General features: G+C 39.3%; 1 protein-coding gene and 1 pseudogene across 2 annotated transcripts in view; one reads left to right on the top strand and one right to left on the bottom strand.

Annotated features, from left to right (window-relative positions):
• Positions 1 to 2,089: 2,089 nt before the first annotated feature.
• The window catches only part of LOC149007479 (UDP-N-acetylglucosamine transporter UGNT1-like), a 30,101-nt gene continuing 14,761 nt past the window's right edge, over positions 2,090 to 17,429 (top strand). For both annotated transcript variants that reach the window (XM_089165908.1, XM_089165907.1), the window contains exons 1-5: positions 2,090 to 2,456; positions 7,515 to 7,591; positions 16,437 to 16,598; positions 16,710 to 16,843; positions 17,297 to 17,427. In XM_089165908.1, the coding sequence (XP_089022034.1) occupies positions 2,321 to 2,456; positions 7,515 to 7,591; positions 16,437 to 16,598; positions 16,710 to 16,843; positions 17,297 to 17,427 (640 nt within the window). In that variant the 5' untranslated portion in view covers positions 2,090 to 2,320. The remainder of the gene's footprint in view (positions 2,457 to 7,514; positions 7,592 to 16,436; positions 16,599 to 16,709; positions 16,844 to 17,296; positions 17,428 to 17,429) is intronic.
• Positions 13,092 to 14,006, bottom strand: LOC149007480 (putative auxin efflux carrier component 1c pseudogene; annotated as a pseudogene).

A 17,429-nucleotide genomic window follows, 5' to 3' on the forward strand; every position in this document is an offset into this window, starting at 1 on the left:
ACCACCACTACTACCAGAGGAATTTCCACGATTTGTTGTTTGAGAACTAGCAGAAGAATTAGTGGAAGCAGCCACATTAGCAGTGATCACCGAAGAAGCAGACAGTGATGCTGATGCTCGAAGATGAGATTCTTGTGTAATCAAAAGGCCAAACAAACTGCTAAAATTCAACGAATCAGAACGCAAACGAACAGAAGTGGAGAAGTCATTATATTCTGCTCCCAAACCTCTCAAAGTGGCTAACACAAGATCTTCATCGGGAACCATCTCGTTGATCGCGTGCAAGTGCATCAGCAATAGAGCGAATTTCTAACAAATAATCAGCAATAGAAGAACTACCTCGCTCTATTCGGAACAATCGATCTTTTAGATCAAGAACTCGGATCTAGTAGCCGGAGCATAGACTTCAGCCAAGGTTTCCCAAGCTTGCTGAGAAGTTTGAGCAGAAACAACATGTGGAAGAGACGTTTCGCTCAAAGATGAAATAATCCAACTCAAGATGAGTTGATCCTGACGAGTCCATAGATCAACAGTTAATGGAGAAATTGAACCAGCAGATGCAGCAACAGAGCTCTCAGATTCAAGCGAAGGCGCAGTAACAGGACTACAGATAGATCCATCGACAAATCCAAAAAGATTGTGACCTTTTAAGAGAGGAACAAACTGAGCACGCCATAAAATGTAATTTCTAGCATTCAATTTAAGAGGAAAAGCTGGATGAAAATTCGAGTAACAAGCGGAGACGAAGATCCGGTTGTCGCCATGAATCAGTTCAGATCTATGAAACGAAAGTATTAAATCTTCAAGAAACAGCAAATAAATTCAGTTCAGATCTATGAATCAGTTCAGATCTTAAGAAGCTTGAACAACAGTGTCTTCTTGAGCCATTTTCTGCGCATAGTAATGAAGCAGAACAGATTCGATCAAGATCTGGAGAAATTTTGGATCTTTTTTTTTTTTTGGTTGTTTCAAGAAGAGAATACGACAAAGTAAAGAAGACTCTAGAGTCAAGAAGACTCTAGATATGTGAATGGGAAAAACAAAGAGTCAAGAAGACTCTGGAAACAATCTTGAAACGTGAATCTGGAAACAATCTTGAAACGTGGATTTTGAGACAATCTTGAAACGTGGTTGGATCGAGAGGGTTGAACCGAACCTAAGAAATGATACCATGATGAAATGATGTTTTCCAATATATTCAATGAATAACACATTACATGTATTTATAGAATAATTGAGATAACCGTGATCAGCTAGAGGACAGCTGTACGGTTGATCTCTCCTTTACAGTTCGATTCAGGAAAAAAATAAATAAAAAGGCAGCTTGGATGAACCTTGATCCTTGTAACTCCGAAAAAGCAAAATCCCATTTGTGGGTTGGTTATTGGATCTCGGGTTCTACATTTGAGGCCGTTCTAACACGGAGAAGGTAGACCTGTAAACGGATTGGATTCAGCTCGAATACACCATATTTAAATTTGAATCCGATTAGCAAAACCGCTATCCAAATCTGTATCCGCCATAAATTTAGAGAAGGCATCTGAATTCGAATTTGGAACTTTATCGGATATCTGATAATAATCCGGTCTGATAAACTGGATAACTATCTGATTATTGATTGGGGATTGCCATTTTTTTTATTTTTTATTTCCGATTATCTAACCGGATAATTTCCGATTACCGGTTTCTGAATTCAATTATCATCAATTTTCAGAGAAAAAAATGTTAAATACTGTACTCTATTCAGATATTATCCGATTCGATAAACAATTATTAGAATCCGAATTCGGTTGCTTAGCAGACAGATACGAATATTTTTCGATAAGAAAATTTGCGGATATGGACACCCTTAAACAAATATGAATGCAAATTCCGAAGCCGATTTTTGCTTATCCATTTACAAGTCCAGGAGAAAAGGAAGGATTCAAAAAAAAAAAAAAAAAAAAAAAAAAAAAAAGAAGAAAGAAGAAGAAAGAAAGAAAGAAAGAAAATAAGAAAGAAGAAAAGAAAAAAAAGAAAGAAAAAAATTATACATTTAGAAGGTTTCCCTCTCGTTTCAAAAGAGCAAGAAATCATCAATAAATGAGGATATCCATGGTATTGGGCAGAATACGATTAATCTGCGAAGCTGCGACATTTGGAATGGGCGTTATTTGGAATTGGAGGAAAAAATGGAAATTTGAAATGAATTGGCGAAGAGTGCTAGATTGTAATCTGGTTAGAGGCAACATAAAGGACGAGAGCAGTTTACAATCTTTCTGCTCTACTACTCAAAATCTTTTCTGGAGAGAAAGAGAGAGATTATCGCTGAGTTTTCGCCATGGCGTCGTCTGATTCATCGAATAATCCGTTGTTACCAGTCTCTGATCCTCAGAAGGGCGATGACAGTCTCTTTAAAGGTTCTGCCATGACCAAAAAGGGTGCTTTTGCTGCAATTTCTTACATGACTTGTGCAGGTCCGATCCTTCTCAAGATATCGTTTCCTTAACTTTATTCTTTTGATCCATATCTAATGCTCAAAACTTTTTTCTACTTTGATGACTGACGTATTAAACTTGCATAATCTATGTTTGGATCATTTCTTCAACAGATCGTCTCATCATTTTCCAAATTTCTGTGGACATTTCAAAATTTCCTCCCTTGCCTGATCAGTTTTATGAGGCTGTGTTGTATCTCAATTGGAACCTTGGCTTTGTAGTTTTCCTCATTATAAGCATGTCCTTGTGGACTCTTCTACGTTTGAGGGTATTCACGTTCCCGTTCCAATTCTGATTTTCTAGTTCCAAAGTACATGTCATTTAGGTTAATGGGATGTCATTAATATGTAACATGGTGGCTTAGTATGTTGTATTATCAAGGGAAGTATGCACTGACTAAAAGCTTATGAATAATCAATCATCCAAATTTTTGGTTTATGCATCAGATAATGCTTTATCAATTTGGATCATTATCAATCCTATAAGAGCATTTGCAGAATAATGGAGAAAATGATACACTAAAATGAATGCCAGAAACTGCTAACCAGTTTTTTCTTCATCCTGGCAAGACTTAGTGCTGGGAAGGTTTACTGATCTGGCTGGTTGGGTCAGCTACAGGGTCAGCTACAGGGTCTTCCAATCAGCTCTATTTGAGTCCATACTAGATACAAAGCCTAAGCCATGCATATCATTTCTCACTTCTCCTAAGGTTTTCTTAGGTCTGCCCATAGCTCTTCAGTTTGTTCCATTTGGATTAAATCACTTAAAGGCCTTTGTTGAATATGGTCATGCCACCTCAAATTTACTTTCTCATACCTTATCGTTTGTTAGACCTACTCCTAGACCAGCTCTCATATAATCATTCCTTACCTTATCCTTCCTAATTCTACCACTTATCCATCTTAGCACCCTCATTTCTGCTACACTGAGTTTGTCTATGTGGTTGTTCTGAACAACCCAACACTAAGCACCATACAACCTAGCTGGTTATATGACGGTCCTATAGAATTTTCCTATGAGCTTTAAAGGAATATGTCGATCACATAGATTCTAGATGCGCCTCTCCACTTAACCCTATTTTAATTCTCTGTGAAACGACATCCTCTATATCACCTTCTCTCTTTATGATTGAGCCAAGGTATTCAAAATAATGGTTTTGTGGAATCCCCTTCTCATCAAGTTTCACCACCTTATGATTTGTCAATCATGACCAAGTTGCACACTAGATATTTTGTTTTTGTTCAACAATCGATGGAAAAGTTCAAAAAGTATTGAGGGAAGAGTAATTATGCAATCACTTTGAGTTGTGTCATTTTTTGGGGGTAGGGGGCTTGGTGGGTCTGTTAATAGACTTAGATAATGTATTAAAAGAAGCACAAAGTGAGTGGCCCACAAAAGACTAGGGGCCATGTGTTAGGACCCTAGAATGATGAGGCCAGGTGGAATGAAGGTTAGTTAGGGTTAGTGGAGATAATAAATAGAGGGAGAAGAGTGAGGAGAGGGAATCAAATGTTTATGAGTGAGCAGACGCAGGCTGAGGGAACACCGCAAAGTGTGGGGGGGGGGGTGACTGGCACCATTAAAACTAGTGTTATCTTGTTAAATTCTTGCATTCTTGTATTGATTTTGGGAAGTATTAGTAGGGTTTCAACAATTGGCATCAGAGCAGTTTGATCCTAGGGAAGCGATGGAATTGCCATTGTTTTCAGGCGAAGAGGATGTGCGGAGATGGCTATTTCAGGTCTTATTGTTTTGTTTGGAACATCACATCGAAGATGACCAACGACTGGCAGTAGCCGTTCAATATTTGGATGGAGAAGCCTTAGAGTGGGTGTACCGAAATAAGTGGCTAGTGTTTGATTGGATACATTTTGAAGCGGCTCTGCAACAAGATTTAGGTGAAGGGAAGATGGCAGATTCAAACTCTATTCATCAGCTAGAAGTCGATGTTAAGGAACACGATGCTGAATCAAAAGTTTACACGGAGAATCGCAGAGAGATGAAGCCTTGCAGCATGAGAAGGAGACAGCCTTTGGTGACTCAGAATTTTCCTCGCCGAGCTTGGAAAATAGAGAAGCAGAGGGAGAGATTCAGGTATCGGTACTACAGGAGTGAAGTAGCAGCAGCGATATATCATTCCGTTAGATCAAAGGTCTGCGAAGAGAAGAGGAATTGAGGGAAGATGAGAGAACACGGTGGAAACCTCCAGACGGTGGCAACCACTTATGTTCGCAGGAAAGGAAGAAGACGATGGACTATTAGGGTTGTTGGGGTTGGTTCGGTTCACATCAAACCGGTTCGTGGGTTTGATCCAAACCCTATGGGTCGAAGCTTGTGTTACTTGGGCCACATTCAGGTAAGTTTCATCTCATACATAGGGCCCACACCAACCCAATCCAAAGATTGGACCGCTAGACCCCTAAAGAAACCACCTTGGGCCCAACCTATTTCTTTAAACCCCAGCCCATTTTATTCCATTAGCCCAATACCCAACCTATATTCCTTCATCCACACTTTAAGTGTTTAGACCTAGCCCATTCAAAAGAATTAATTATGGCCCATTACGGTTTAATGACCCAAAACCCAACCCCTTCCATCAAACCATTACCCAACCCATTTATCTTAACCCAAGGTTTTAAGTATTTGGACCTTACCCCATTTAACTATCTCTCATGGGCTTGGCCCATTTCATTAACCCAAAACCCATTTCCTCTCATTTCCATTTTGGGCTATTTATTTCGGTGTAATAAACCCATGGAATGGGCCTTGAGAACCCAAATAGATCTGCCTACCCAAAGGCCCAAATCCATGGGCTGTGGACCAAGGAAAAAAAAAGAAGCATTAGGGCCTATTAAGCTGGGCCAAATTGAGCAACATGCCGAAGATTCAAAATTCAAAATGTGGGCCTCAAGAATCCAAGTTAAAGATGCTAGGCAGCAGCCCAACAGGTGTTATATTTTCAGGCGCAGTCTACCAATTGCTTTAGTACCCAAGCAAATAAGGGTCCAAAAACCAAATAGCCCATTTGCCATACACCATAAAGAGGGGCATTTATGGAAACGACCTATTTACTCAACCCTTACCTCTTCTTCAACCTCCAAACCCTGGATTGCAGCGTCACGAATCGCAGCGGCAACGATTGGGAGGCAGTATGAAACTAGAGAACATATTTTCTGCGATGTGGGTGCTCATGTGATTTGGATTGCCAATCTTCACAACAAACTCTGCGTGGGACTACAGATTGAAAATCTTTACAAAGAAAAGAAAAGAAAATTTCTGCGATGCAAAAGCAGTGGATTTCCTCCGATGATTTGTTCATGGGATATCAGAATTGCGTAAGTACCATACTGTTGCTAGAGCATGCTCGTTAAGGGATCAATCGGCGAAGTCTTTTGGCTGATCACGGTGATATTCTTGCTGCTCCGGATAGCGACGAAAAAAAAAAAGGGGCAAACATTGCGTCTTTGGTGTCTGATATATGTCTTGAGGACAAGGTGATTTTCGAGAGGCCGGTAGTTGTTAGGACCCTAGATAGATGAGGCCAGGTGGAATGAAGGTTAGTTAGGGTTAGTGGAGATAATAAATAGAGGGAGAAGAGTGAGGAGAGGGAATCGAATGTTTATGAGTGAGCAGCCGCAGGCTGAGGGAACACCGCAAGGTGTGGGGGGGGGGACTGGCACCATTAAAACTAGTGTTATCTTGTTAAATTCTTGCATTCTTGTATTGATTTTGGAAAGTATTAGTAGGGTTTCAACACCAGGTCAAGAAAACAACAACAAAAGAATGTGGGAGGGAAGAAGTAGAACAAAGGACTATACATAAAAAATGGGAGGAGGGGAGAAGAAAAAAGTGTAAGATCCTAAGAATTAGAGTTCAGATCCTCTACTCACATGGAGAAGAAATATTCCAACTCACATGGTCAGATTCTTGACACATGTCCAATCTCAAAGTGAGATTTATTACTAGAAAAAGAAGATTTTGCTTGACATTAGACACTTGTCAAGAATCCAACTATGTGGGTTGGAAAATTTCCTCTCCATGTGGGTAGAGGATCTAGACTTCTAAGAATAGGCCATATGCCTAACTCTACTAGAGCACACCATACATAGCAATTGGGAGAATTGTATTTTTGATCTCAAAATTCATGTCATCCTAAGTTTGTTCGATTGATCCTGAAGAGGACGCCCATTTGTTTTGTTTCTTTACCACTCGATAAGGTGTATCAAGACATTGAAAGAAAACTCGCATAGTGAGTCACATGAAGCTTACCATTAGATGATTTAAGATCTACGCCCATTTTTTGTTAAACGGAAGGAATACTCCTACAATTTGGCCAGGATTTTGTTCTTTATAAGAATATTCTTTCCAAATAGAATTGGAGAAAGCACATGAATAGAATAAAAGATTGAACGGTTCCCTATAAATTCCAACGAAGGCAACGTTGGGAATTGACAAGTTTCTCTGGAAGAAGAATTTCTGAGCAATTCATCCCTCCTCCACTCCCCCCCCCCCCCCCCCCCAAACCCCCCAAAAAAAAAAAAAAGAAAAAGAAAAAAAGAAAAAGAAAAAGGGGAACGAAAAGGAAGTTCCTGAGTAAGAAGTAATCCAGTCACAACTCTTCAAGCAGTAACTGAGCAAAGCAACGGTTAGGATCATTTGGTCTAATTCAGACCACCCTCTACCAAGGAATTTCAAGGTTCTAGATCTCAAAGTTCACAAGTTTGAAACAAAAAGAGAACAAAATTTCTTGGAAGAATTGGCAAACCAAAGTACAAAATCTTTGCTACCAGTAGGCCTTAAATGAATGCTGGAAAGCTTATGTTGGGGGTCGTTCATTGAATTTATGGTTTGATTTCAATCTACGGAATGTATTCTTTAAGCTGATATTTTTGTACTCCTTCAACTTTTTTTTGTTGTTTGCCATTTGAACTTTGTTTTGAATCTTTTGATCCTGATAATGATCCATTTCTGGTTTATGATTGCCAATATGTTTTGTTGCCCACTGTTGGCTTCTACAACTTAGCTTCTGTTTTGCAGTACTGCTGGTAATGTTTAACAAGGCTGCTCTTTCTTCATATAGCTTCCCATGTGCAAATGTAATCACACTCTTTCAGGTAGCTTCTCACCAAGTTAGTTTATTAAATGCGATCAGATTACAGTCTACAGTAGAGTTGTTACAGATTTTGTTGCTCATTTTATTAACCGTTTGGTTGTGATTGCATGTACTAATGGATCACATGTGTCAAAGGATTTCCTTAATGACAGATATCATGTGCCCATAATGGCACAAACCCACATTTAAGGACCGAATTCATCTGTATACCTATCTACAATTGCTAGTTTACAGTAATATTCTGAATGAATAAGAAAATCAATACAAAGTTGAGATTTGAAATGTGCAACATAGTGATGTAAACCAGAATCAGGGCCAAAATAGGGCCTAGGGTTGTTCCCTCAAACCCTATGGTCCTTGTACCAGCAGAGGTCTGTTGCTAATTTTGCATTTTATGAGACCAAATTAGGGTTTAATTGGGTCTATTATGCTTGTGGTATCCTAGATCTAGTTTTTGGCTTTGAATTTGAGTTCCTATTTGTCAAGTTATTAAAGAGTCCTGATTAGGGTAGGATTCCTAAGTTGTGAAGGAGGCTTCTGGAGTTGTCCTACTTCTTGCAAGGAATCTGTATCTACTCTTAGAATCAAATTGGATTCCTCTAGAGTGAGATATGAATGTTCCTTATGTGAGTTAAAGTCCAAGTCAATTAGGAGTTTTAGTTTGAATTGTCTTGCAAGTTAGAGTCAAAGTTTGATTTTCTTCAATAGACTATAAACATGGTAGAAGATCTCGCTCTCGAGAGAGTCGGTCGAGATATACAATTTTTTGGCGTCAACTCAGTGGCCCATCTCGGTGGGTTTTAGGGTCCCAATTGGGTTGAAACTTGGTATTTAGCTTATTTAAGGCCTTTTGAACACGTTGGTGGCCTTGGATTTGTCAGAAACAACCTTGTGTATGATTTCTAAGTCTACCCATAGTGTGAAACCGAAATGTAGTAGGATTAGGGAATGCAATGTTATACAACATGTAATATAGAACCTTTAAAGCATATAAATGAAAAGCAAGTATATCAAATGCATCAACTAACTTAAATGTTATTAAAATTCCATCCATATGAGTATCACAATCTCAATTTTCAAGAATAAAATAATTATACAACCATTAGAAGTTCTATATAAGTCATTAAATCATAAATTCATAAGACAAGTAGAGAATGATTGATCTTCCTTGTTGTAGATGTGCTAAGAGTAGTTGCAAGTTAAAATTCAGCCAAAATCCACAAAAAAAGGGCAAAAATTAAGAGTTCCAGCGAGATCCAGGGCGAGATATGGCAAGATATGGCGAGATCTCGAGCGAGACATCCCAACTCGCAGATCTTGACCTCCATCTCGTCTCGCCAATGTGAAAAAACAAGATATCCATCTCGCGAGATCTCCCACCATGACTATAAATACCTCCTATCATTGTAATCAGCAAGTCTGATTGATTAAGATAATTTGATCAAGAGTTAGGCATCCAGAGAAGTCCTGGGTTCCCTAGAGGGGCCTGGAGCAGCATAAGAGAGACGAATTCTGCAGAATTTTCTTAAGTTCCAGCTCCCTAAGTCATTTCCCAAGTATCAGAGTCCCCGCCCCCATCCCAACCCCATTCCTTCTTCTCCTATATCACCTGCAGCCTCCATTCCCTTCTGACCTCATTCTGCAACTCCAGCCCCTCCCTTTCCATCGTAAGTCATTTCCCAGTCCTCCAAAACCCTGCAGCGGCCAAAGGAACTCTCCCCCATCCCTGAAACCTAATCCCCAACCCTTCCCCAGCCCACCTTTCATCTAGTTCCTTCTTCTTTTCCTCCCATTACAGCTTGCGGCAACCTCTGGAATTTCCAGAAATTGAAACCCTAAAGTGCAGCAGCCTTTGGTACCATTAGAACCCTAATTGCTTGATCTAAATCCCTCCCCTTATGGAGTTAGAAGCTAACCACAGTCTCTTACCTTCGATCCTAGGAACTAACCCTATTACTACACCTAAACCATAGAAATTCTGCAACTTATCTTCTTATCAGGAAACCCTAACCCTAGAATTCTCAAAAACCCTAGAATCCTTCCTCTAAACCTTGAACCCTTTTAGGCTTAGCATCTCAATTACCCAATTAGCAGTCAACCTTAACCCTAGCCTAGTCTAAACCCTAGAAACCCTAAATCTCATAAATTCCCAAACCCTAACTTGAAAAACCAGTTCTGAAACTGACAAAACAGTAAGGTATTCAGACTTAACTGACCAATTTCTAGACCCTAAGCCTGGCAGTACCTAACCCTAACCCTTGTCCAACCCTAGCACCCATAAATCAGCTACATAATAGCAACTTTAGGGCATTACAGCCCCTTGAAATCTGCTGGTTCTCAGGTAGAGGATCCTGGAGTGATCTAGGTTATTACATCAATCAGCTGAACCCTAGATCCTGGTTCACTTCACATAGGTTATAAAATATGAGGGGATGCCTAGGTGGATTGGGTATTTCTTTTGGATTCTATAAAAGGAGAGAGAGCTCACGGTTTGGCATAATTGCGAGCTGTAAATTGCAAGAACAAGAGATATTACAATAACACTAATATCCTTACTATCACTTAAACACCATCACACATTCTAAACAACACCATGATCTGTAAGCATAAATGTCACCACTAACACTGAAACATTACCACAGTACTTAATGTCTCCACTACTTAAACACCTCCTCAAGCTGAAGCATGTATACATCTCCAGCTGGGAACAACCGGACCAATATAAAAGGTGCTAGTCTTGAACCTCTATAGCAGTAGACGCCAGTGACCAAATGACAGCCCTTTCCAGTTGCAACGCTAAAACAAGCACATCAATCATCAACAGCAGCACTACAGAAGAATCTGTGTTGAATAAACCAAGATAACAGTGGACAAAATAAGTTGCAGAGAATGCCAACTGCAAGGGAAAATATCATAGCAGAATTGGGAACATCCTAAAACTTTCACAAGAAAGGGAAACAATAATCTTCACAGAAAAGATAGATAAAAAAGCAGCATACGTTGTGGCGAATCTCAATTAATGAAATAAGGGTGTTGCTGATGTATTCTAGGCTTCCAGGTAGGGAAGATAGAATTATAAGAACACAAATCCCCAGGGACAAAGTTATTAGAATGCAAACCCACAAAGACAGAATCACAATGATCCCAATTAAACACAAGTTCACTGAATATTAAGAATTAGATTAAACAAAAAATAACAGTTGGATGGGGTTGAAATTAGTGTTGATAAGACCTATAAATATGCTGCTTAGGCCATCAGAAAGTCAAGTTGATCCACTGGTTGGATCTTCTGGAACAGTTGGTCATGGAATCAAAATCTAAAAAAGACAGAATTTGACACTACAAAGGAACAGAAATAACTGGCAAACCAGAGATCAGATCAATTTCCAGTTCTGATGAGAATAAGAACCTATGGAGGACAACTGGTCAAGTATAGGAAACATATGATGCAATATAGATGGATTGACTGATATAGTATGTGAGAGCAGTAGAAAATTGTCCATCATAGTACATAGAAACTAAATAAAAACTGTTTTAGTTATCAATTGGCTAGTCGAATGAACATCAAATTTCAACACTTGGAGAACTCACAAGATGACCTAGAAGATGGTGTCCATCCAAGAGCTGGATTGCTCAAATTATCAAGTTACTTTTAACAGCCAGATGAGCAAGTAATACAAACAGTAGCAGAGACCTTGATATCACAGTGAACTTTCGTAGAACATAGAAAGGCCAGATCTGATGTAGTCTTAAATAAATATGGCCAATTAAGGGTCAACTTCGAAGATCTAAAAAACAAGCTTGGATTTTCAGACTTAGGGTTTGGGTTTGGAATTTTGAGGAGGCTAGAAGAGTTGTGGTGTTTATACACTCAAACAATTATTATCAGATGATGAACCAGGCTGGAAACATCAGTTTGGCCCATGAATGCCAAGATGATGATCAAGCTAGCCTAAAGTTGCCCAATCTATCTATGGACCATGTTCTGACACAACTGTGCAATGGTTATCAACGAGATTAGTTAAATGATAATGGGGATAACACCACACACAAATAAAGGTCAGACACACCAACTAAGGAGGTGGTCACAACTTGAAATTCAAACTGTGCAACTATCCGGCAAAAATAAATAGCAGAAACAAAGAAGAAAGTGGGATCCCTCAAGCAAACAAATTTGTCGTTTTATCTTTCCCTCTAGCAGGGATTTTGTTTTGTACCATTATCAGTTTTCAGGGTGTGACAATATTAATGCAAGTGTTTTGATCATTTTGGGTATTCATTTTTTTTTCCTTCTGTTTTTTAACACTTGAGATCCTTGGAGTGTCAAGGCCAGAGTGCAACCTACGAAAAGGTGACAAAATCAATAATCAACCTTTTGAATCTCATTGAGATTCAAGCCTTTGCCTCAACAGCAAAGTTCTTGAGGCCCATTTTCTGATTTCCTATTGCATCAAAGTTTTGAATTTCCACTTGAAGTCCCTTGGTATCATTTCTGTAGGGAAGAATGCTAGATCATCTTCGGTCTTCTCTTGGGCCTTGACTTCGGGAGCCATTTAAAGGTTTTCAGATTTCTCCCTAATCTAACACTTCTTTTAATCTTGGGGTATGTTGACTGCTGCTTCTCCTTCTTCCATTATCTTGGTGGGTACCCCAGGCACTACAAGGTTTGCCTAGGGGGCCGGTTGATACCCTGTACCTCTCTGGAAGTAGGTGTTGTGACCTTGAGACTGGTATTGCACTAGTTACAATATTTGGGCATAAGTTGCTTCATCTGTGTCATGTGTCTGTAACCAGTCTCACCTCTGTAACACCTCAATTCAAATATAATGAAGAGTAGGGGTCCAACACAAGTAGTTAGGAGTGAAGCAACTTCATATCCAGTCTTAGCTGCAGCTGCATTTGATGCCTTCCTGAATCTGCTGCAGCAACAGCAACAGCAACACAGTAGTGGTCAAAACAAGGTTTGTACAATAGAAGAAGGGGACTGGTGGAGTTAGTGCTCTCAAGTCTCAGCACGGCTGCCTCAGCCCTAGGATTCTGCAGTCTACAACAGGGTTCCCTAGACCCTTCTTATCACACACTTGGATGCGACAATAAGACTCAGCAAAAAGCAAAGCTTCAATAGTTCTGTTAAATCATTTTGGGATTCCCTCCCCCCCCTCCTTTTGGGGGGTGGGGATGGGGTGATTGGTTGGGCTGCAAGCAGCCGGTTACACCTTATATTTTGTTCTCTTGCTTGGTCAGCAAGTTACATAGGAATTTAGAGAGTACCAAATCTCAAATAAAAGTAGATACTGAGAACAAAACTGATTCATAGGTCCAAACATTAAAAAGAAACAACTTGTTAACAACTAGAAAATGGTAGAAATAGAAATAAGTAAAATCCTAACTCCCACACACAGACAAAATTCCCTTCTAAAAGTCTTCACATGATATATTCTTGGGCCCCTCAGAATCTTCTGAATATTCTATCAAGGCCAGCAAAAAGGCTGTGACACTGTTCATGTGACCAGTGTTTTTGGCTTCTTAGCAGTTGCAGCTGTCAAGGGTTTCGGTCCAGGAGGAGAAAACATCCATGGGTTTGGACCAGGGGAATGCATCCTACTCGCTCCATGGTGATGGAACCTGGACTTACTACTACTGTCTTCCTTGTAATTGGAAGGCCTCGGCAGTGGCCCTCTTGACGTTGCAAACCTGTAAGCATCTGCAGCCCCAAAATTGGAAATGCAGCCACTGGCGACGATGGAATAAATATCAGTGTGGTTGAAACTGGACCCTCTTGGTGCTGGGTTCCCAGCTGATTGCAGAGTATACATTTTTTCAGATTTGTCAAATTGGATGGCCGAGAAACATATCAGACATTGGTGCATTTGTTCCTCAGTGGCTTGGATTTTTAAGTCTGTCTTAATCTCCACTTGGGTCTCTAAAGGCTCTTGTCCATCCATCAGCATCACATCAGAATCAACTGCAGTTGACACAATTGGACCAGCCATATATGAAAATTGCTTTGTGACAAGGATCTTAGCTCCTCAGTACTTGAATAGGAAAAGCATGAGAGTGTACCAAATGATGCATTGAAGCACCATAATTTCAACTATTAAACTACTGGAAAACTCACCATACATATACTCAGAAAAAGCATGAGAGTGTTCAGAAGGGTTGAGAGAGAGAAGAGTGTGATTGTCAATTCAAGGCAGACTCTCTTTAGTCCACACAAAGAGGATAGCCAACATAATGAGCTTCTGAACCGTATCTGCAGTAATGAAGTGTAGGTTCATTGTGTAAGGATTGTAGGTAGATATGAAATGAAAGGATAGAAATGGGACTAACCCTTCCCTGATGGACTCCTCTGGTTTGCAGAGAAAGAGAGAAGAGAAGTAATGAAGCGGGAAAGAGGAGAGAGAATGATTGAAGTGTTAAAACATCTTTTATATTGCATTAATTTCAGCAGATGGATTTTAACTTGGACATAATTTGTGTCTCTGTAAAGAAACGAATGGAAATGGATAGTGTAAGAACTGGATATGATAAAAAAAACCCCAACAGCAACGTCTCGAAGAGTAAATTGCTCTCGCAGTCCAAAACGCAAACTTTTAAACATTGACACCCCACTTTATCTTTTATAAGCAGAGACACCCCAAAGTTGAAATTTCATTAGACATACTGGTCCAATCCATTACGAATACTGTTTAATCATCATTGTCTTTTTTAAACCCCAGAACTACCCTTTGAATGATCTGAGATTCCCTTCTTAATCTTATCAAAAACAGAGGAAAGAAAGAAAGAACAGCAGACACCATTGTCTTCTTCTGAATAACGTTTACCCACGAGATGGGATATGGATATCTTCTTCAGCGTTTTTATGTTATGTCTGTGGAATATTGGTTCTCTCTGTTGGCTATCTGTGGTGCTTTTTCATCATTACCCAAGTTCAGTATTCCCAGATAACGATTTTGTTTGCAGAAATCCTTCAGATCCTCTGTTTCCTAAGCTCCAACAGCAAATAAAAAAGAATAACTGATATATAACTAATGCTTCTCAATCTAGCCATTACACACATCAAGAATCTGACAATAGTCAATGAGAACTGAAGAGAACGAAGCACTGACTCATTCTTTAATACAGTCAGTCAAACAGTTCCTATGGGAAAAGAGAAATTAAAGGGTGGGTTTCCAACATAGTGACGCTACCATGGAAAAGTTAGAAACTGCAGAGATGGTTCCTTGAAACTATTAAGTGGTGGTAGATTGCCTCTGACTCTATAAAGCGAGTTTATGAATGATGGTGGTTTAGTGTTGTAAGTCATAAGTTGAATCCATTTAGGAGTTTGAGTCCGGTTGGGAGTTTGATATATTAGAGTCTTTATTATTTATGTTTTTCCACATTGGGTATCATTGTACTTGCTCATTCATAATTATTGTTATAAATAAAGCCCTGCTATGTCACACAAGACATAACTCAGGATTCTTTAAGATTTCAACATGGTATCAGATAAACTTAAGGCACCAACCCCATCGCAGAATCACTTCCACCATTATCTCTCATGCATCTGAGAGACCAAATCACCATCGCCTCCATCATTCTAAACCCTAGCCACCATCGCCTAGCATGGCCCAGACCTAATCGAACCTTTTTTAAGCCCAACAATAGAGCCTAGAAGGGTCGCTGCATTTTTACTCTTTTTGGGCCATCACATGCCTCTTTTTTGTCCCCAACCTATCCACAGCCACTCCTAGGAGTGTCCTTTGCATCTTACGACCCTCCTGGGATGATACCCTGCTTGTTTCTCAACTTGTGAGTGTTTGGCATCTTGCTTTACCCAAATAACCCTTATAAACCATTGCCTACCACATTAAATCCCTCCAAATGTCTCTAGAGTCATCAACAATGCTTCAGAGTGGTTCTGGGTACATCGTAGGTAGCACCTAATGTTCTGTGAATTCATAGGAATTTGTTTTGTAAATTTGAATAGTTCTAGGGGGCTGTCCTTGCAAATGCGAATAATTACAGGGATTTTTTTGCAAAGTCAAATAGTTTTAGGGAGCTGTTTGCAAATTCGAATAATTTCAGGGAGCTGTTTGTCAATTCGAATAGTTTTAGGAAGCTGTTTGTAAATTTTAGTGATTTCTTGTTCCTGCTATGGCTGATTCCACCACATCTCCCTTGACTGGTACATTTGAAGAGTCTCCCATTTCTTCTATTCATAGGGATCATGAGTTTTCTCCACTTTAGATGACCACTGTGAAACTCAATAGGACCAATTATCTTAGATAGTCTCATTCTGACAAGCTGACGGTGTTCAGTTTTGGCGGTCACTCAACCATGTGCTTGGAACTTTAACATCGGTGTTCTTAAGTTCCAAATGAGATAGGGCTTGGTGGGTGAGAGGGAAATTTTGAAGAGTTGTTGGAGTGTAAGTCTAATGGAGTAGGATAGGTGAAATCTTTTCACCCCATTATACATAAGGGTGTAATGGTCTTAAGACATTACCACTAACCAAAAGAGTTGGAGGTGTGTGCTTATGAAAGATAAAATCGGGTTTCAGTTTTTGAGGCTCTATTTTGGGGCACCGGAGCAATTTGCTGAAAGAAAGCGGAAAGTTTAATGTTTGTTGAATGAGCTGTAAAATCTGGAATTTGATTTGACTAATTAATTGTTTTGATGCTCTGTTATTGTACTTTTGCTTCAGTTTTTCAAGTTATATAATATCAGGTCTGATTACACAATTTGATATTTGAACCCCTTCCAATCTAACCCCTCTTGCTGCTGAAAATAGATATTGCCTGTAACGACACAATTAATTTTGTTTTGCTTATTGAAGCATTTTTCTCTTGTATTTGCTACAGATCATATGTTCATCTGCATTACTTTTTGTATTGAGACGGTGGAGAGTCATTTCTTTCACAGTTGTTGAACCTCGAGGTCTTACTGATAACTCACCAACTCTTGTTACGCTTAAGACATTGATTAAGACATCACCTCTCGCAATAACTTATTTGCTTTACATGGTATAGTTTCCTGTACACTTTTTCATTTTCATTTTGGTCAAGATTTCTGAGTTCTCTTATTTGAGTTTTAAATAGTGTATCACTCAATCATCATGTTTCCACTGTTGAAAGCTGGCATCAATGGAGTCTGTGCGTGCAGTTAATGTTCCCATGTATACTACCCTTAGGAGGACTACTGTGGTTTTTACGATGATTGTGGAGTATCTTCTGACAAGGCAGAAGTATTCACCATCTGTTTTTAGCAGGTAAGTGGCACTTTCTCATGTTGTTTTCTTGTAGGGCATGCATATTAATTGAGGCTGAGTCCAGTCTAATACCTCTGTTAGTCTGTTACATTCTTTTTTTATTTTCTGAAGATTAACTGTCTATTGGTACCAAATATTTGATACTGATGGTATTGAAGACATGCTTATATCTGAATTTTTCTGTTGCATTTGATTGTCTTTGAGGTGATAACCTAAGTTACCTAGCAATATAATATTTGAGGTGCATTTGTCAACCACGACCAGTGCATAAAGACATGTATTATTTGTTGTAGTGCAGGTCTAATTTTGTAGGTACTCTGATGTGAAATCATGAGGCAGAAGCATGTTTTATGTTTTCTTGAATCTCATCATTGTTTGTAGGCTTTGATTTTTTTATTTTAATATTTATGATTCTAATTTTTTTCGTAATGGTAAATCCAAGGGCTTCATCAGTGTGGGGTTTATGGTTCTTGGTGCATTTATTGCTGGTGCTCGAGACTTGTCATTTGATTCTCTTGGGTATTCAATTGTCTTCGTTGCCAACATCTCTACAGCAATATACCTTGCAACGATAGCCCGGCTTGGT

The sequence above is a fragment of the Hakea prostrata genome, chromosome 8, assembly GCF_041222555.1.
Source record: "Hakea prostrata isolate BN-2017 chromosome 8, UWA_Hpros_2, whole genome shotgun sequence".
NCBI lineage: Eukaryota > Viridiplantae > Streptophyta > Magnoliopsida > Proteales > Proteaceae > Hakea > Hakea prostrata.